The sequence below is a fragment of the Nuphar pumila genome, chromosome 6 (assembly GCF_984573655.1).
Source record: "Nuphar pumila chromosome 6, dmNupPumi1.hap1.1, whole genome shotgun sequence".
Taxonomy (NCBI): Eukaryota; Viridiplantae; Streptophyta; class Magnoliopsida; order Nymphaeales; family Nymphaeaceae; genus Nuphar; species Nuphar pumila.
Window position 1 is genome coordinate 127,090,630 of NC_143254.1, and position 21,141 is coordinate 127,111,770.

The window sequence follows — 21,141 nt, forward strand, 5'->3', positions numbered from 1 at the left end:
TATGATGAGATATGACAAGGCAGTCAAAGTTATTAAATTAACTGAGCTAGGTGGACGTTCCAACATTCAGTCAATCCATCTGAATAATCCTACTTGCGGATGACATTGATGTGGTTGTGGAAAGACTAGTAACTTATCTTTGCCGTTGCATCTCGTGTTCTGAGAGAGAAAATATCGAGAAACACGATGGACAAAGCCAAAAAGCGATAATTGTATTGACCCTTCACGAGAGAATTTTATACGATATGGCTTATCATTGGTTAGAAAAGAAAAACGATAAAGCTTATCGTTGGTTACATGCATGCCTTATCGTCAGTTATGGATAACAATATCGTGTGTTACAATCGATATCGCCAGTAATGAATGACAATGGATATGTGTTGTTTATTACTCCCCCTCAAGTTGGAGCATGGAGATCCGTAATACCCATCTTGGATGTTAAGAACTGAAATTGGTCATGTCTGAATGCCTTAATTAGGAGATCGGCAGGTTGATAACAAGAAGAAGGCCTTTGCTTGGGAAGAATTTTAAATATTGAAAGACCTGATAGGCAACATCAAGATGGGGCTTCCGCGAAGTTTGCCTGAACTGGCTCGTGACATTAACTGAATATTTGATATTCAGTTGAATGACCATCAAATAAATGAAGCGACCCACCAAGCGTATGTAACAAGTGGGATCATCGAGTGGAGCGCCTTGATCGGGTGAAAGAGAAAGACGTTGCTCCATGGGAAAGTCCATTGGGCGGGCGCCCAATAAGACACTGTCAGATAGAATGTCAAGTGTATACTTTTGCTGGGTCAAGAAAATGCATTGGGATGAGTGGGCTACCTCGATGCCAAGAAAGTACTTCAGCCTACCATGATTCTTTAGGTGTAAAAGTGAGTGCAAAAAAAGTTTGACTTGAGTAATAGATTAAGGATCATTATCGATAATAATGATATCATCAACATAAACGAGTAAAGCAGTAAACCGATATCCAGATCAACAATGATAGATTGATGATATCTGACATCTTTAAAAGTAAGAGAGAACTTTGCAAACTAATTTCGAGAGGACTATTTAAGGTCGTATAAAGATTTCTTGAGTTTGCATATATGGTGGTCTTCCTTACTAGAAAAACCAGAGGAGAGGTCTATGTAAACCTCTTCTTGGAGATCTTTGTGTAAGAATGCATTGTGGACATCCAGTTAGAAAAGAGACCATCCATTAATTGCAGCAAGATAGAGTAGGCAACGCATAGTAACAAATTTGGTGACTGAAATGAAGGTCTCATGATAATCAAATCCTTCAACTTGAGTCTACCTTTTAGCAACTAAACGTGTTTTGTAGCGTTCGACAGTTCCATCAACACGATGTTTGATTTTGAAAACCCAACCATATCCACTCATTCTCTTGCCAAGAGATAGAGGGTCAATATCCCAAGTGTTATTCTTCTGTAATGCATCAATTTCAACAGTCATGGTCTTTTGCCAATGCTCATATTTAGCCGTCTTGCTAAAGTTGTAGGGTTCAACCTGAGAGATAATGGAAGCTAGAAAAGCAAGATGAGTATGAGAGAATTTATGATATGGTAGAAAGTGAGAAATTGGGTAAGGATTACCTGAAGATGGCCAAAGATGGCCAAAGATTGGATGAATTCTCGATGGGCGAAACCTGTGTAGAGGAACACACATTGTCGTTAAGAAGGACGATGGTGAGGTCAAGCAGATCGGTGTAATGTATTTGGAATATGTGGGACATGATCTCAATGGTGGGCAAGAGCAGTGAGGGTATTGATTGAATCGGGAAGGAGATCAGATGTGGTATGAGTGTGATCAGTGGGTGGTGTGGGTGGCAAAGAAAAAAAATGGTGGTAAAGGTTTTGAATCAGGCACGGGATGGGGTAGAACATATGGATCTAGGTGAGAAAAAAATTGATTGTGAAAAAAAAAATTGTCTCATAAAATGTAACATCATGACTAGTAAATAAAACGTATTTATCCAAGTCATATAGACGATAACATTTTTTACCGAAGGGGTGTCCAACAAAGACACAATGTTTTGAATAAGGAAAAAAATTATCACGAATTTCTAAATTTCTAAAATAACATAAGCAACCAAAAGCATGTAGGTTGGTATAAGAGGGTTTGTCCTTGAGTAACATCTCATATGGAGTTTTGCCTTGTAGGATTGGTGTGGAAATTCAGTTTATGAGGTAAGTAGCAATTAAAATACATTCTCCAAAAAAAGTTAAGGGCATATTAGCCTGAAAATGAAGGGTGCGAGCTACTTCGAGAAGATGACGATGTTTTTGCTTCACTTTCTCATTTTGTTGGGGTAATGAACACAAGAACGTTGATTGTCTATTCTATTTTTGGTAAAAAAATTCTGCATCATGTGGGACATAAATTCAGCACCATTGTCTGTGTGAACATGTTGCACGTGACAATTATAGAGTTTTGACCATGGTGCAGAATTTGTAAGAAAATAAAAGGTTTTAATTTTGTATCGTATGAGATATACTCATGTAGATCTAGAAAAATCATCAACAATTGTGACAAAGTAATGAGCCCCAACATGTGTAGACTTATGATATGGACCTCAAATATCATAATGTATAAGGTCAAGGGACAGAAGCTTTATTACTATACTAAGAAGAAATGGAGACCTTGTTTGCTTAAAACGATGACAAACATCATATAAAAAATCTAAAGGAAAAATGTCAGAATACTCTTTGGATAACTGAGAAATTTGATCCTTAGAGGGATGACCTAGTCGTCAATGCCATATTTTTGAGGTAGTAATTTTTGTTGAAGTCATGGCATGATGGTGTGGGTCAACTGCTGGATAGTGATAGAGCTTATTTCAAACTTCACCCTCTCCAATCGGCCTCTTTGTCAAACGGTCTTGAAATATATAAAATGAAGGAAAAAAGGGGGCAACAATATTAGAAGATTGAGATAATTTTCTGATTGATAATAGATTAAACTGAAAAGTTGAAACACAAAGAACATCTTTGAGGCAAATATCCGAAGATATTCTGACTGTACATACATGAGTAACGTTCATGCTTTGGCCATTGGGTAATTTAACAGGTTTAATATTAGTAATAAAAAAACAAATGGTTAACAAAGATTTGTGTAGAGTCATATGATCTGAAGCACCCGTATCTATGATCCAAGAAGAAACATTTAAAAAGATATCACCTATAAGATTAGTCGAGGAGACTTGAGCATCGTTATTAAGTCAAGACATAAGCTAATTCTTGTGGTCATCAGTAAGTTGCATCAAAGAAGAGAAAATGTTATTTTGCATGGAAAGTGGTGTTAGTTGCTCGACTGTTCTATTGGCGACATTCAGAGAGTGAGACTTGGATGCAGCAGCCTTATGTTTAGGATGACCAACGGAATAACCATGTAAAGCATAACATTATGCCTTGATGTGATAGACCATCCCACAATGTTCACACCTTGGGCATCCTCGACCTTGTCCAGAGAAATAGGAAAAGGTGTTACCTCAATTACCCAGATTTGTATTGGCAGTGATAGCAGTTGATTCACTTATGACTGCGGGATTAGCTTGCAACATCTTCTGGTTTTCTTCTTGCATTACAAGGGCATACACTTGACTAATGTGTGGTAAGGGTTTTATGGTTAAGATCCGACTCCTCACAATAGTGAATGAGTCATTTAAACCCATGAGAAATTGATACACTTTTTCCTGTTGTTGACATTCATTCAACTCTTTGAAGGCTCCGCATGTGCAATCTGGAATAAGTAAATATGAATTCAATTCATCCCACAAAGATTTAAGAGTGGTATAGTAAGAAGCAAGAGACGACTGGTTTTGTCTATGATATGAAATTAATTTCTTTAATTGATAGATTCTAACAGCATTACTTTGAGAAAATTGTTCCTCTAGATCGACCCATACTTCTCTGGGACCAGCATAAATGACACTTTTTGCCAATTCCTTAGTTAAGGCATTTAAAAGCCATGACAATACCATACGATTACATCAGTCCCATGCTTGAAAATCTGACGAAGGAAAACGGGTTGTGGTAAGGATCCATCAACGAATCAAAATTTATTTTTTGCATTGAGAGTCATTTTCATGGCTCTCTTCCAAGTTGAATAATTGCCATCATTTAAGAGAGAGGAGACTAGAATTGCCCTTGGATTATCAAAGTGGTGCAAATAAAATTGCATCTTTGGAATATCTAAGGCTCTGGATTTGTCATCCTTATGTTGCACTTTGATAGCGGCCATCGATTTTATGTGGGTAAGACTGAATGAATCAACTATGAAAGTTGATGACACCGATGACAGCCAATTATTTGTCAAACACACACTGCGATAGCTACGAAAAACAAAAACAACGAATATTGACAGCAAGAATAATCTACTGTCAACTCAGTGCAGAATAGAAATGACAACAACCGACCTAGTAGGAAATCTCAAAAATAGAGGGTCACTGCTGTAATGCAATAAAGCAAGCAAAATATGTTGATGGATGGTGAGGTCCTTTGTGACTAGCCAATAGTCTAGAATACAACAGATGAGACGCGATGGAGGCAATCTTTGCAACAAACAAGGAAAATCGACAAGAGTGAACAAGATGCATAAAAGTTTAACTTGAGTGATGGAACACAGCCTGCTCTGATACCATGAGAAGAAAGAAATATCGAGAAACACAATGGACAAAGCCAAAAAGTGATAATTGTATTGCCCTTCACGAGGGAATTTATAGGTGTTACAAAGAACAAAAAAGAAAACGATAAGGCTTATCGTTGGTTAGAAAAGAAAAACAATAAGACTTATCATTGGTTGCATGTATGCCTTATCATCAGTTATGGATAAGGATATCGTGGGTTACAACGATTTCATCAATTTTGGATGGCAATGGATAAGCGATGATTATTTTGTTCAGAGCATTAATAGGATACAACTCCAGGATACATCCCATTTTATTCCCTTGGGGCAAGGGGTAAGAGGTAAGCCCACGGAGTTTTACACTTTAAGGACAGTGACCAGTGATCGTAAGTACGGCATTCAAAACCCACGTGGCTAGCTCTTCGATCCTAGGTGTGGTTTCTCCATGTAAATATAAAAATAATAATAATACATTATGTTTCACTCCTTAGGCAGTGTGGGAGCATTTAATTATGCTGAAAGATTTGAAATTTTGTGGGGTCTTGGCTGTATCAAAATAGTTTTCTTTTCTCTATGCATAAGTGACTTATCTTCACCTTTTGATTGTTATTTTTGGAATACCCTATTTTTTTTAGCGATGTTCTAGCTTTGATCTAAACTTCCCTGTTTTGAGAAAAGCAACATTTTATGAAATTTGTGCACATGATCCTCCTTCCTTCACCACAAGATAGTAATAAATCTTGTTCTCGATGAAGTATTGCAAAGAAGAAATTAGTTTTTGGAAAATCTGAAGATGTCAATATATAAGAAATTAAGACATAAGATATTTTAAATTTATCAAAACATGAATATTAGACAAAACTACAATAAGTAAATTGTGATTCCAAGATAAGCAATATTTTGAAAACAACATGCTTGTGAGTGTGATATCAGCTTTTAAAAGATCCTTGTATTTTCAAATATCAGAGATATTTGTGACTTCAACTCCAACCTTTCTCTGTCAACACACACAGAGACACACATCATTTCGCAATTTTTATCCTCATTTGCATATTCAGATGCGTTGCACAATTTTTATCTTCATTTGCTAAGTTTTGTAACATTTTCAGCAAAAAAAGAATATATGTACATTGCCAAATTTGATTTTTTTTTACAGCCAAATATGATATTAAGTGAACTGAAGTCATTTATTAGACTATGGAACGTAACCATTACAAGCCACACAAGAGTTACAATGATGAGATTATTTGCTTATGGGAAGCTTCAATTGGTCTATTTTGCTATAGAACAGAACCTAAAACTATTTTGGTATTCCACAACCTGTCAAACAGAATATTACCAAATTGTTCCTCTCTCAAAGCAGATTCACAGAGCATGTTTTAGTTTCCGGCTATTAGAATAAAATATATCTCATTGGACATGTACACCAGAATCCTCATGTTACTGTACATCTATGATTTGCAGAAGTTGAAGATTAATATTACGTGTGATCCAGTAGTTGACTTTACAAGTGTTTTATTTTGCAGATGAAGCTTGCAATATAAATCAGTGCACATTCTACTATAAGAAAAAAAAAAGCTTCAGCACTTGAACCCAGTCATAATACTTTTCTTAAGCTACATTCTGCAAAAAGTGAAATGAAAGAAGTAATATGAGGCACAAAAGTGAGAGACTGAGAAAAATGAAATGAAAGAACCAATATGAGCGACAAAAGCCACACACACACAGTAAGAAAAGTTACTTTCTAGAAGTTCATCAGTGGTGGGTTTCTTTCTTCCTCAGCAAAGAGCAACACAAGGGGAACCTCTGCAGCGGAGGCTCTAGCAAGCCTTTCTCCGAGACTGTGAGAGAAACAAAGAGGAGAACGGGGGAGAGAAAGTAGCAGCAGATGAGGGAGGAGAAAGGCAGATTCTTCTTCCTCGACAGTGAGCAACACAGGAACACAGGGTTGGCATTGGCAGCGGCGAATTCTGATGTTGCTTCCTTGGCAGCGAAGAGCTTTGGTTGTGCTTCCTTCTTTGGCACTTGGCAGTAAATGATCTCGATCCATATACCCCGGCGATGCGGCGAAGAGATGAAGGTGAGAGAGAGAGAGAGAACATTTATCATTCAACATTACCAAAATACATCCAACCGAATATTGGATGAGAGAGGAACATAAGAGTAAGACAGCCACCATCTAGATGGTGACTGTGCACAGTTCAAAGTACAAGTAGATCCAAACTCCCGTCTCTACTATGTAATTTAAGAGTCAGATACACATCAAACATAACCCGCTGACGTAGCCTTCCAAAATTGAATTTGATGCCCCTGAAAAAGATATCGTTTCTTTCAGTCCATATCACCCACCATGCTGAAAACAACCATACCCGCCACAATAATCTCCCTTTTTTTGTTTCGTAAAGTCATGGGACCAAACAAGAGGTCCTGAATAACAGAACTCGAACGTGTTTGAACAGGCGATGCACCCCAAGTTTGAAAGAATAGGTCTAAAACTACCGGGCAAAACCAAAATAGGTGAGTCGTGTCCTCTACCGCCTTCTCGCAAAGAACACACATGCTTGGAAATTGAAGCCCCTGTTTTCTGACATTAATCTGGGTTTGAACACAATCCAGAGCCACTAACCACGCCAACGCTTTTGCCCTTGGAGCGGGCCCCTTACCCCATATACAATCAATGGAAAACCAATCCATCCCGGATGGCAACAAGGAATAGTAAACTTGCTTAATGGAGAACCTATCTCCGCTCTCCATGGCCCAGTGAAGCCACGGGCGGCCATGGTCAGGCCTAAGATCCCTGTCACTGAAGGAGCAAAGTGTTTTCCGCCACTCCAACCAGAGGGACGAATGGCACACTGAACTAGGCGTTGAAAGAATGGAGTCAGGTAAACTACCATATTTTTCCCTAACAAACGTAGCCCAAGAAGATGGAGATGTGGAAGCGACTCATGCCCACTTCAAGACTAAAATGATGCTCCTCTTTCTCAGAGTCAGAATCTTCAAGACGCCTCGCTGCCTCGAGAACGATCTGCTGCCAAGAAATAAGTGGGTACTTTTTGTGAGAGGCATTCCCAGACCAAAGAAAGTGCGAAAGCAAACGGTTAATCTTTCATTCTACTGTCGTCGGTATAATGGATAAGCTCATACAAAAATCTTGTAATCTGGCCAAAACATGGCGAATTATGAGCGTCAATCGTCCCGCAAAAGATAAATATCGGGTCTTCCAAGACTGCAATATCCCTTGCACCCGCTCTATAGTAGACGTCCAAGACGAAGTTCTCGACGGCTGCAGTGAGTGCAATGATAGACCCAGGAAATTAACAGGAAGGTCGGATATCGGGCAGTTGAAGATCCTTGCAGCAGCCGATTCGAGAAGAGGGTCAGCATTGAGTAAGACCAGAGTGCACTTACTCTCATTCAGGCGAAGGCCAAAAAATGCAGCGAATATTTTAATAATGAAGCACAACCTAGACATTTGATTAACATTCGCATGAGCAAATATTATAGTATCATCTGCATATTGAATTGTGTGACCAACAAAACCAGGAATGCCCAATGAATTCAAGAAGCTTGTTTGTTCTGCCCTTTTCATGAGAATAGGTAAACCCTCTGCCGCGATATTAAAGAGGATGGGGGCTATGGGACAACCTTGTCGCACGCCTCTAGCCAACTTGAATTTTTTCCCTTTTAGTCCGTTGATGCACACCGACGACACTGATTTGGTGATCAGCTCCTTAACCCATGCAATAAACCGGTTGTCGAACCTCATATTTATTAGAGATTCAAACAGAAAATCCCATGTCAGACGTACGGTGCTCCAGTCGACTGTAAAGAGTGAAGAAGCTCAGTTGCACAAATAAATGACCCTTACACACTTCGACCTGGAATAAAAGCCCCTGATTCGGAGAGACAAGTTGATCAATAACAGCGCGCAACCGGTTAGCCAACACCTTAGATATAATGCGATACAGAGTGCCCATCACCGAAATCGGCCTGAAGTTGGATATGTCTGACACCCCTTGCCTTTTAGGAATCAAAGAAATGACTACCACATGGTATGGTTTAGGCAGCCTGGCATTACGATAGAATTCATCGAACAACTGGAGCAGGTCGGCTTTAACAATTGGCCAAAAACTTTGAAGAAGTCTACATGAAAACCATCAAGGCCTGGGGCATTCCATCCTGAGAGGTTGTTAATAGCATCAGAAATCTCAGCTTCGGTGAATCTAGCCTGCAGAGGAATAGATTGGTTTGCCGCCAACCGCTTATAACCCATATCGTCGATGACCCCCCCCCCCCTCCCCAACGCCTACGTCAGTCGAATACAGCCTGGAGAAATAAGAAGTAATAGCTGGCAGGCAATTATGCTGACCAAACTGGCATCCATCGATCTCGATCGAGAGGAACCGGTTCTTTTTGTACTTATTTGATGTGTTCATATGAAAAAATCGTGTATTATCATCGTCATTTGCCAACCATGCAACTCTGGCCCTCAATTTTCATCTAAGCTCATCTCGCGCTCTCCATTCTGCAACGAAAGCAGAGAGGACAACGATATGCTCCTGCAATTGAAGCACTTGACCTTCCGGCACACCAACAAGAGGTTACGTAAAGTAAATGTTGACCCATTTCTAGGAGGGAGAGAGAGAGAGAGAGGTTACGTAAAGTAAATGTTGACCCATTTCTAGGAGAGTACGAACGGATGGGGTCATTCAAATGGCGGGAGCTTTTTTTTTGTTATTTTTCCCGCCCATAACTTTTAAAACAATTTGAAATGGGTTCAAAATTCAAATAGGCTCATCTGGATCGTCCATCCACCGCTTGGATGGTTCAGGTGGGACTGGTTGGACCAATCCAAAAAGAAACCAAACGCATTTCTTTATATTATATATATAAGGTGGTAGCTATTAACCACTTTTCTAGCTAACAGGCAGCTAGCCGGACTTTTAAAGTGTTTTATCTATGTCTTTCTTAAACATGACCGTATAGGTGTGATATACATGCATGATTTTATAAGAATCTCCGATTCCAATATGCAGATAGGTTTTTATAAGGTTTAAAATTTGACTGTTTAAGATTTTCATAAATATTTAAGGCTTATACATCATATTTTTTTTTATCGAAAAGACATGATCCAAGTGTTGTTCCTTAGTAAATTGACAGTAAGAAAAACAAAGGAGAAATCTCTTCAGAAACCCGGTTAGTTATCAAAGTGTTTAGCAGCTATATATATATATATATACATAGATATATATATAAGGAAAAATAGTAGCTCCTAGATAGTTTTATGTCATTTCTTTGAAGAAAAAAAAGTTAGTTTTATGTCCTAAACAGCATAAACATTTCCAAAAAATAAGTGTACCACTTTATGGTTGAGATAATTTGTGATTATGGTGCCACTCTTGTTTGCATGGATCAGCAACTGTTAGAACTAATCATATTTATTTAGTACATTAGTAAGTTCAATTAAATCTAATATTCCATAAAATTCTATTTTAAATATGGTGAAAAATCAAAGACTAACGATTCATAAAGATATGAAATTTATGAATTAATGTAAAGTGAATTAAAATTTATGACCTCGTTCATGAAGCTGTCTGAATTTTGAATTCAGTTTGGGCCATATACCAGACACAGCCATCAAATTGATAGCCCTAAATGGAACCCTTCCTACTGGATTTGGGTCTTGTCCTAGAAGGAACTTACAAGCGGATCCAAATTTGGTTTTAGCTTATCCAAATCTAAATTCGATTAGGCTAGATCCAATTAGGTCTGATTTAATAATACCTAGATTAGAACCAAATCTGACCCGTTTACATCCCTACATGGGAACCGCTTTCTGCGCAAAAGCCACAGCTTCCCATGAACATTCCCCGCAAGCCCCCACATATTACATTGCATGTTAAGTAGGTCCAGCCATGGCAGTGTGATCTCCATGGTCTATTTAGTGGAGAGATCATGATGTGTGAATAGGGTTCTTATTTTTAAAAATCAATAGTTTGTAATAAACCATTACTTTGCAATAAAATAACATTGAATTTTCTATCAATACAACTAGATCCAAAGAAAAGATCAAATGAGATAGCTGGATTGTTATGTGACACCATCATAATTGTGGGGTCTCGGATTCGAGTAGTACGGAGTTACCCCTCAAGTTCACTATCAGAAAAAAGAAAATAATAAAATAGTTATATCCAAAGCATGTTTCCTACTAAAAATATTATAGCCAAACACACTTGGACTTTTTTCACGAGGAACGCTGCTAAGCCTGCAGTGCGGTAACTTTTTAGATGGTGTAAACCCATAGTGCACCCCTTGCCCTTAGCAAGTCACCTTGCTTCGACACCAGAAAGGGGCACAATGCCCTTTCCCTTATATGCAGGGGCTGATGCCCATGAGAATGGAACCCTGATCACCAGCATAGCAGCCAAGGCCCCCTCCCACTAAGCCAAACCCCTTGTAGCTCCAAAGGAACTTGGACTTGGTATTAGAGATTATTGTACTAGATCAGGCAAGGGTCAGTAGAGGTCAGATCCTATACAAAGTCACAGGTGTGGTTTACCCATAATTAACAATGCACGAAATGGCAAATATTCATTAAACAATGGATACATGATTAAAAATGTTTTTCGTTAGAAAAGACGCACGAAAAGTGGTATAAGAAATTGAGTTAACATTAAAAATCATTGACCCACTGCACAAACGTTTAATTAGGTTTTAATTTATAAAAACGACAACAAAAAAACAGGCATGCATGAGAGTTTTTCCTTGAAAATCAAGATAGAATCCAACACTCGACATTATCAATTTTGAGGTGATAGCTGCCTACCACTTTTCTAGTTAAATGGGCTTTGAAAGGTTTTATTTTTATTTTTTTCTAAAATCTGACCATATAGATGTGATATACATGATTGGTTTTATTGGAAGAGTTGAATTGTGATATTACAATTTTCAAAAATGTTCAATGATTAAAAAATTATATTTTTTCATCAAAATTTTACTAACAAATCGACCATGCTAAACACATCTGAAGGGTCAGATTTGCAAAAAATAACCCAAAAACACCAATCCACTGCTGGTAAGCAGCTCTCTCTCTCTCTCTCTCTCTCTCTCTCATATATATATATATATATATATATATATATATATATATATATATATATATATATATATATATAGCTGAACAACCCTCAAGTATGAAGCTACAGTGGAACGATGTTGGCCATCCATCATCTCGCATGATGGACAGTCAACAGGCGAAAACAGAACAAAAAATACATTTTTGTGCATTTTTTGCACTTTAGCAGCAGTTCTGAACAAGGCCTCAATTCCACTGAAACCTTTAGCAGCGGCCGAAACCGTCGCCAATACGGTAATACCTACAGGATGAACCCGGTACTAGTAAAATGCTGTTTAATGGCGGTCCAGAACCGCCACTGCTAAAAGGTGTTTTGGGTGTTTTTTATGCTGTTTTCAGCATTTTTTGTGGGAAAACGCTGAGCATCCATCACTCCCACGATGGAAAAACTCCACTCTGAGTTTCCAGGTTGGCTGCATGGAACTCGCATAACCTACAGTAACATCAACTAATAACCGAAAAGGCCAGCATGTTAAAAAAAAAAATAGAAGGCGGGGTGGAGAATAACAAGATAAAAAACATTAACAGAACAAGAATAAATCACTGCCAACGCATCACAATAAAATTACTGGCGCAAATGACAGGTTTCTTAAATTTTGGATATTTGATTTTACTGACAGAACTGCACAAACTTGCAATATCCAACCCAGTAAACCTCCAGCACAAAAGTTATTTCCGTCTCCCACCTTATCTGTGGTGCTAAAGGATATTATGGCTTAAATAATTCCAAAAAGAGTGCTTCCTGCTTACTGGCAAGACCTAAATCACTCAAAGACGACTCTTTCTCTGCCTCACTGAAGGCACGCCGAGGGTATGGCCTCACCTGCAAAGCATAAAGGGTACAGAAAAATGTAAAAGTATGGCATTACCAGCAAGTGTCATTCGCACATGGATACGTGACTCGTATATAAAGAACATGATAAGGGGGCCAAAGTGGACTATCTGTACGATATAGGCAGGCTCAATCCATTATGGAATAGAAAATAAAAAGTGGTTTTGAGCAGAAGCTATACCAATCTATAGGTGCCTGGCTTAACTGCTCCCCCGACATCCATGAAGTCGAAAAGTGACTGTGAAGGGAAACAATTGTGAGATAGGCAGGAGAATATGAACTAGGTAAGAATGTGAACTGTCAGCATGACAATGAGCTTACATGAAGTTTGTTAGACTTCAGGAAGCGCCGCCCATGACGGCTGCCATCTGGCATCCTTACAAGAAGTGTTACTGCATTTTCATTGTCTGAAGCTGGCTCTGGAGGAAGGGAGGCTTCTTTTTCTGCAAGCTTTCTTTCCAATTCCTGCATAGTTACTAGGTTCAGAACATGATGTCCAATGGCTTTCAAGAAATTAAAATGGTAATGACACGGCTTAGAAGAATGCAAAAAGAAATGTGGCTACAAATATTTTAGCATTGGTCACAAAGACCAAATACCACATTTCAAAGCCAAAAGTGAAAACAGAGAACAAAACTCAATCATGAGCAGAAGGGATGAGCTTCACTACCCAAGAGGCATTTGATTCATGAACAATTGGTTTTATTACTTTACATATATTGTACTGCATGCTGGGGTTGCACCCTAGCTAAAAAGTGAAGAGTTGTACAGTGAATGTCAGAATTTTAGATATAATGAGTTAATACTAGCTAGATAATGAATGGTGTCAAAAGACTGAACAAGCTACACAGATGCTTATACTGACAACACATGCATCCCATTGCTAATCATTATTTTTTCTTTTGGCTAGGCCAAGGGAAAAATCCCATCATCAACCGCAGATTGGCAGACCTCTAGTTGATAAAACCCTTCAGTTCCCCCCTGCCCACCGACGAGTACACCCAGCTTCGATCTTGCGACAAGGGATGACTCCTATGGGTTTTTAACACGTGTGACCCATCAACTTAGTGATATTCACAAGTAACCCCAACTAGATGAGCAGAGCCTTTGCGAATTATGCCTCAACGAGGTAAACCTAAAGGAAACTCCCAGTGATACTGTCGTGCAAATCATTCGTCTGACTTGGGTATTCATTCTTCCTATTGCATCACTGAATGCAACAATTATACCATTCATAACAGCAGACCACTAGTATCTTTACATTGTACTCGTAATCATCTAAGTTCAAGGAATGCACTGCAGCCTAGTGCCTACTGACCATTCATAACAGCAAATCACCGATCTGTTTGTTTCTTTTTTTCTAAATGAAAATTAAATCCAATCCTGTCAGAAGTTTTAGTATAAAATCAGAGTGATTTTATCATTCTGACCAATTCATATGCATCAAAGAGACAAAAGAGGGGCAAATCTTCATTCAAGAGGCTTTCATGTGCGTCAAAATGAAAAATCTCACATTGATGTTTATCAAAGCAATAGAGTTCCAACCATGAGAGAGATATCAAAGAAGAAGATGAGAAGAGAAAACAAATAATACAACCATATATGGAGGTCATCCCTCCTATCCAACTACAGGACAAAAATAATTGACTCTCCACTGCTAGAAGTACAAAATACCCCTGTAAAGAATGTAATGTACACATAAACACATAGAGGAGGTAGTACACAAAACTTAATACACATATGAAAGAAGAATCATCCCAAGTTTGGAAAGGAATGTGCTTAAATGCAAGAGAGCAAGACTTGGCAAACATGTATGCAATCTTATCCTTAGAACCTATGTTACATGGGTGCGGGTGCGGGGGTGCGGCACTTTCAAAAAACATGTGCGGGAGTGTGGCCATATATATATATATATATATATATATATATATATATATATATATATATATATATATATATATATATATATATATATATATATATATATATATATATATATATATATATATATATATATATATATAATTTTTAAGTTTTAACAGTTAACAACATTAACACTAATGAAATAAAAAACAATTATCACAATATCATCAAATCAATTCATCATCATGCATGCAATAAATCAAATTAACAATCTACAATTCTATTCCACATAATGAAAACTAACACCACAATTATAAAAACAATCAAATAAGTAAAAGCAGAAAAGAAGTAAATTATATAGTATACTAACAAAAGAAGCAAAAAATGCATAATTACGTACCAAAAGTATATCCTACACAACGTATATGACTTGGCTGATACTGTGAATCAATTTGTAGATTCCACTTTTAGTAAATTCCCAGGAAATGGTTCTGGTGGGCCTCAAAATGTTCATCTCAAGTGGAATGTAGATGGAAAAGAAGCACATAAAAATGGTTCAGACATCATTCAAGGAAGTATTTTTGAATTTGGGAATGGAGATGTAAGTACTATTATCCGGTTATTCATCTTCTCGTTAAAAGTTCTACTGTTTAGGTTTGCATAAGACTCATCTAATTTAGAGGACATATATGGAGATTTCTCTGCATTAGTTCACTTACTGTTGATCCCAATAATCTATCAATAGCATTTTTTCCTATTCTTTTACTCTCTATAATAGTCATATGTTCTTTTTGAGGTGGAATACAAACTAGGACTTTGCAGTTCCATGCTTTCGACTTCCGTGCGACCACAAAAAGTGAACCATTTTCACAGCTTTTGCATTGTCTGTATCTCTATCCATTGACCGTGAGTTTGAGCCAGAAAAGGAATTTGTTCATCAGGGTGGAACTAAGAAAGGATGATGTTGATTTTCGTAGGTCTTTGCGGGTGTAGGTTTGCAGGTAAGGGTACAGTGATTGAGAGTGATGGTGAGTGAGACTGAGAGTGAGAGAGAGAGCGTCTGAGAGTGAGAAAAGAGAGACTAAGAGTGATGGAGAGCTCATGAGACAGAGAGAGCGAGTGAGAGTGGGAGAGAGAGACGTACATAATAAGTGAGGAGGAGCGGCCGGAAGGAGTCGGAGAACGTCGATGCTGGCATCGTCGAAGGCGATGTCGCCATCGTCGAAGGCGATGTCGCCATCGTCGAAGGCGATGTCGCCATCGTCGAAGGCGATGTCGCCATCGTCGAAGGCGATGTCGCCATCGTCGAAGGCGATGTCGCCATCGTCGAAGGCGATGTCGCCATCGTCGAAGAGGGAGGCTGGGGAGGAGGATTGGGGCAAAAGTATTTTGCCCTAATCCTCCACATCTCAAGCAATAAAACATTGGGTTTTTTCAGTTTTAAATTTTGACAAAAATGACCCTAGGTGTGTTGACCGCACCCAGGGTCTGTTGACCGCACCGGGTGCCGCACCCGCATCGCATCGACGCTGGTGCGGCACCTGGTTAGCCGAATCCCTGTGACTTAGCTTAGAACCTACATGCTAAAGAGAAATGACTCCATCTGCATAGTCCTTCCATATAAAATGACAATCTATCTCAATATGTTTAGTCCTTTCATGAAATTTTGGATTCTTTGCGATATGAATGGCACTCGTATTGTCAAAATGTAAAGAGGTCCGACCATCGATAGGAACTCTCAACTCTCCCAATAACCACCTTATCCAAATAATCTCAATTGGTTATTGCTATATTCAGCTTCAATTGTAGATAAAGCAACTTTTTTTTACTTCTTACTTTTCCAAGAGATTAGGGAGCTTCACAGAAAAATACAAAAACCAATAGTAGAGAGACAATCTCGGGTAGAGCCTCCAAATTCAACATCACAAAAGGCTCTCACATATGTGGAGAATGACGATGAAAAGAACATCCCATAGTGCATGGTGTCCCTCACATATCTAACAATCCGAAGTACGTCCTGAGGGAGCTAATAAATTGTCTAACTAAAGGAATAGTGTAAGTGATATCTAGTCCCATAGTTGGCAAACTCGACGAGTCAACTCGTGACTCGCCTGAGTTGGCTAGGATCGGGACCTAACCGAGTTAAAAAAGTTGTATAACTCGATTAGGACCAAATTCGGTTGAGTCATGTTTTGACTCGGCCAAGTCAGCTAAGACTCGGTTGACTTTATTATTGACTAGGCCGAGTCTTAGCTAACATGTTGAAACTTAAAGGTTTCTCTAAAAATTTAAAACATTAACTAAAAGCATTAAAAGCTTTCAATTTTCCAAAGCTAGATTTGAAAATATTTCTACTTTCCAAAGTTGCATTTGGTGTTGGTACTCGGTGGATGAGAATTTATTAGCATTCAAGAGAGATAGAGATAGAGGGAGGATGAATTAAATGATAATATTTAACACTGAAATAATGATAATAAATAGGCATTTTACCAAAATGACACTTTTAATGCATCTAAATAACTCATGCAATTATGTACAATTTCTGAAAATTTTATGTTTAGAATATAAAATATCATGATTACAATGTGATATTTACAATTTATCAAGTACATTATGATACTTTGCAATGCCATTTTTAATATTTTAAAAATATATTTAATATTTGTCACTATGTACATATATATAATTTTTTAAGTTATGTTTATTACTATATATAATAAATCACACCTAATATGTTTTTTTATTTTGTATAATAAATTATATATTATTTATTTTTAATAAATTAAATACAAATTCTTGACTCAACTAAGTTACCTAGTTGACTTGCCCAAGTCACTGAGTTGTATGTGGCAGATCCAATATCAAGTCCTGAGAAAGCCAATTATGTTTGGTCTAGATATAGTCAAGTATATCATGCTCTCAACTAACTACCTATACACCACCAGATCATCCAGCTCTACCACATCTGAAGCTTTCAACTTGACATTAGCTTTCATTGAAGAACTAACCTTTTTTAATCATCCACTAATCTACACTTCACAACTAAATCAGTTGCATACTTATGTTGGGACAAGTAAAATCCGTTCTTTGAGTATATAATCTCTAAGCCAAGAAAATATTTCAGATTTCCCATATCCTTCATCTCAAAAATGTTGGCCAACTTTTTTTTAATATCATCTACAAGAGAAATATGCACTCTCCTTGAGAAGAAGATGCCACAAACAAGGCGGGATCATGGTAACATTGCTCGAAACCAAGAGATTTGATAGCAATACTAATTTTTTTGAACCAAGCTCGAGAAGCCTGTTTGAGCATATACAAATCCCTCTTCAACCTGCAAACTCTACCCTCGAATATCCTTGTGGCAACTGCATATATACCTCTTCATCCATATCACCATTTAAAAAGACATTCACATCTAATTGCCACAGGTTCCATTGTTTCATTACAACTAATGCAAGCAAGGTTCGTATGGTAGTCATATAAGCCACAGGTGCAAATGTTTCTGCAAAATCAATTCCAAATTGTTGGAGGTAACCCTTTGCCAGTAATCTCACGATTGAGCCATCTGCCTTAGTCTTGATCTTATAAACCCATTTTCTCCCCATTATATTCTTGTCTTACGGAGGCTTTACATGATCTCATGCATGCATTCTCTCCATAGCATTCATTTCCTCAACCGTTGTTTGTTGTCACTCTTCTTTACTAGCTGCCTCTGCATAATACTCAGGTTCAACATTAGTAAGTTGTCATTCATTTCTTGTCTGTTAGACTCAGGTTCAACCAGTACAATTGTGAAGTTATTTTCACTCTCGATTGTTGCTTTATGCAAGATCGGTTGACAACGAAGAGGATTGGAACTGGTAGACGAGGTCACATTTACTTCCTAGATCATCTAGATCAAAGACCAAGAGGCGTAATTGAGCATGATGCCTAGTGCAATTTTGGAGCTATGTCACAGGGACTCTTCAACTAGGTGCCGCACCCGTGTCGCACCCGCACCCGATGCAGTCAACCTGACCCTGGGTGTAGTCAACGCACCCAGAGTCATTTATGTCCAACTTTTGGACTTTATATATATATATATATAGAGAGAGAGAGAGAGAGAGAGAATTTTTTATATTTTTGCCGCACCCCCGCACCCAAGTTTTTTTAAAGTGCCGCACCCCCGCACCCGCACCTATGTGACAGTTTTGGAGTCATATGTCTTATGGCACCAAAGGTTAGGACATATGTTTAGTTCTTGGTTGCAGCATATGTTGTTGCCTGATATTCTTGGTAGTAGTTGTACATATGGTGTGCCTCATGATGTCAGATGTGAGTTGTACGTTAGCTAAAGGTCATGCTCTCCCATTTAGCCTTAGAGAGGTTGGGTCAGTATATCCCCTTGATCTTGTTTATTCTGACGTTTGGGGGGCATCTCAAGTTGTGTCAAAGAAAGGATCTATGTATTTTGTGACACTTATTGATGATTCTACTAGCTACAGTTGTGTCAAAGGAAGGATCTATGTATTTTGTGACACTTATTGATGATTCTGCTATATATATATATATATATATATATATATATATATATATATATATATATATATATATATATATATATCATGAAAAACATGAGAATTATTTGATATCTTTAAGCAATTTTATTTTTTGTTGACACTCAACTTGCAGCTAGGGTGAAGACTCTTTGTTCAAATTCAGGGAAAGAGTATCTAGGGCATAATCTGCATGAGTTCTTATGGAAAAAAGAATAGTACATCAGAGATATTGTCTCTATACACAAAAGCAAAATAGAGTTGCTAAAAGAAATAACATACACAGATTGGAAACTACTAGGGCATTGTTATTTAATAGCAGGATGTCTAAGGAGTTTTGGGAAAAGGCTGAGGGTGTAGCAAAAGAAGAAAGATTCTTTCCGAATAACCCCTTTTCGATTTAGAAAGATGTGGACCAGGATAAGTGCAGGAGTACTGTTGAGAACAGCTGGAGTATCCCTTGGCCTTCCGATGTTGTGTGTGACTCTTAAGCTAACTGAAGTAAAGAGAAGACTGTCAATTAAGCTTCTAAAAGAGAAATATATAGTTGGGTGCAAGTGGGTATACAAAATTAAGACCAGAGCTGATAGATTGATAGAAAAGTATAAATCTCGACTTGTAGCAAAAGGGTACAGTCAATAGTATGGGATAGACTTTGTTGAGAACTTTGCTGATGTTGCCCATGTAACCACTATCAGGACATTGTTGTTAGTTGTCGCAGTTAAAAGATGGGATTTATTTCAACTGTATGTCAAGAATGTGTTTCTGAACGGAGATATGAGAGAAGTTTACATAAAACTACATCAAGGGGTTATTGATAAGGAGGGAATAGTACGAGGTTAAATAGAGTTTTGTATGGCTTTAAGCAAACCCCTAGAGCTTACTTTGACAAGTTTAGTTTAGTTGCTAAGAAAATAGGTTTCAAGTTGAGTTCTCATGATCCTGCTTTATTTGTTACTACTTTCAATAGAGAGCAACAGATACTCCTGTTGTATGTAGATGATCAAAGTGAAAACTCAATTGACAGAAAACTTTAAGATGAAAAAGTTGGGCAAATTGAACTATTTGTTGACAAAACATAAGTATGCAGTAGATTTGATCAGCATGGCGAAGCTAGCCGAGGACAAAAAGCAAGTAGTTACTCCCATGGAAGCCAACTGCAAACTGAAGCATACAAATGGTGAGCTTCTTGATGATCCTACAGTATACAGCCAATTGGTAGGAAACTTGATTTACTTGATCATCTCTAGACCAGATATTACCTTTGCAGTGCCTTGTTAAATTATATGTATGTAATTCTGTTTTGGGTCGAGTATTTTTATCTTTTCTCCTTGTAATAAAATATCCACTAGGGATAATTGTGTTTAGTATTTTTTCCTTTTCTTTTGTCTTTTATCTAAAGATTAGGGGCTCTTTGGGCATTGACCCAAAGAGTCATCGTCCTACATGTGTCTTTTGTGTATAGATAGGGGTTAAACCGTTAAAACCTTGTTTTTTAATGCTTTTTGTTAAGCATTCGGTGGATAATATTCTATATTTTTTCACTCTTGTTATTGCCTTATTGGCTTTTGTTTAGTTCCACAGTGAACATGTGTATGTGCATGTGTGTAAGTATAATCGTGTAAGCCCTTAGTGGCTAGTATTTATGCTTCCGCGTATTTCATTACATGCCTGTGGTGAGCCAATTCATGAGGGTACTTAGATCTTCTCACTTGGCAATGGGATTGAAGATCATTAGATATGTCAGAGGCACCATGCATTGTCTTATTATTTTCTGTTTCATCTGCATTAGAGTTAAAAGCTTATTGTCACTCAGATTTTGGAGGGGTATCACAGACAAGCATTTCACCTTTGGATTTTGCATATTCTTGGCTGACTCTTTAATATCATAGAAGAGCAAAAGGCAACAAAGAGTTGTTTTTTCCACAGTGACAAAATATTGAGTCATGGCACAAGCCACTACTGAAATTGTAGAGGATATGAAAGTTAAAATTGATAGTGAAACCCCTTCACATTGTGACAAATCAGAGTGCTAATCACATAGCAAAAAATCCTGAATTTCATGAGAGGACTAAGCATATTGAGATAGATTCTCGCTTCACCCGTAGAGCATATTTGGAGGTAGTCATTTCTTTG

General features: G+C 37.8%; 1 protein-coding gene across 1 annotated transcript in view; it reads right to left on the bottom strand.

The window, feature by feature from the left end:
* Positions 1-12,312: 12,312 nt before the first annotated feature.
* The window catches only part of LOC149836124 (plant UBX domain-containing protein 8-like), a 30,526-nt gene continuing 21,697 nt past the window's right edge, over positions 12,313-21,141 (bottom strand). Inside the window, exons 9-11 of the mRNA XM_090009004.1 lie at positions 12,926-13,069; positions 12,786-12,842; positions 12,313-12,595 (exon numbers count right to left, since the gene is read on the bottom strand). Coding sequence (XP_089865130.1) covers positions 12,482-12,595; positions 12,786-12,842; positions 12,926-13,069 — 315 coding nt within the window. The 3' untranslated portion in view covers positions 12,313-12,481. The remainder of the gene's footprint in view (positions 12,596-12,785; positions 12,843-12,925; positions 13,070-21,141) is intronic.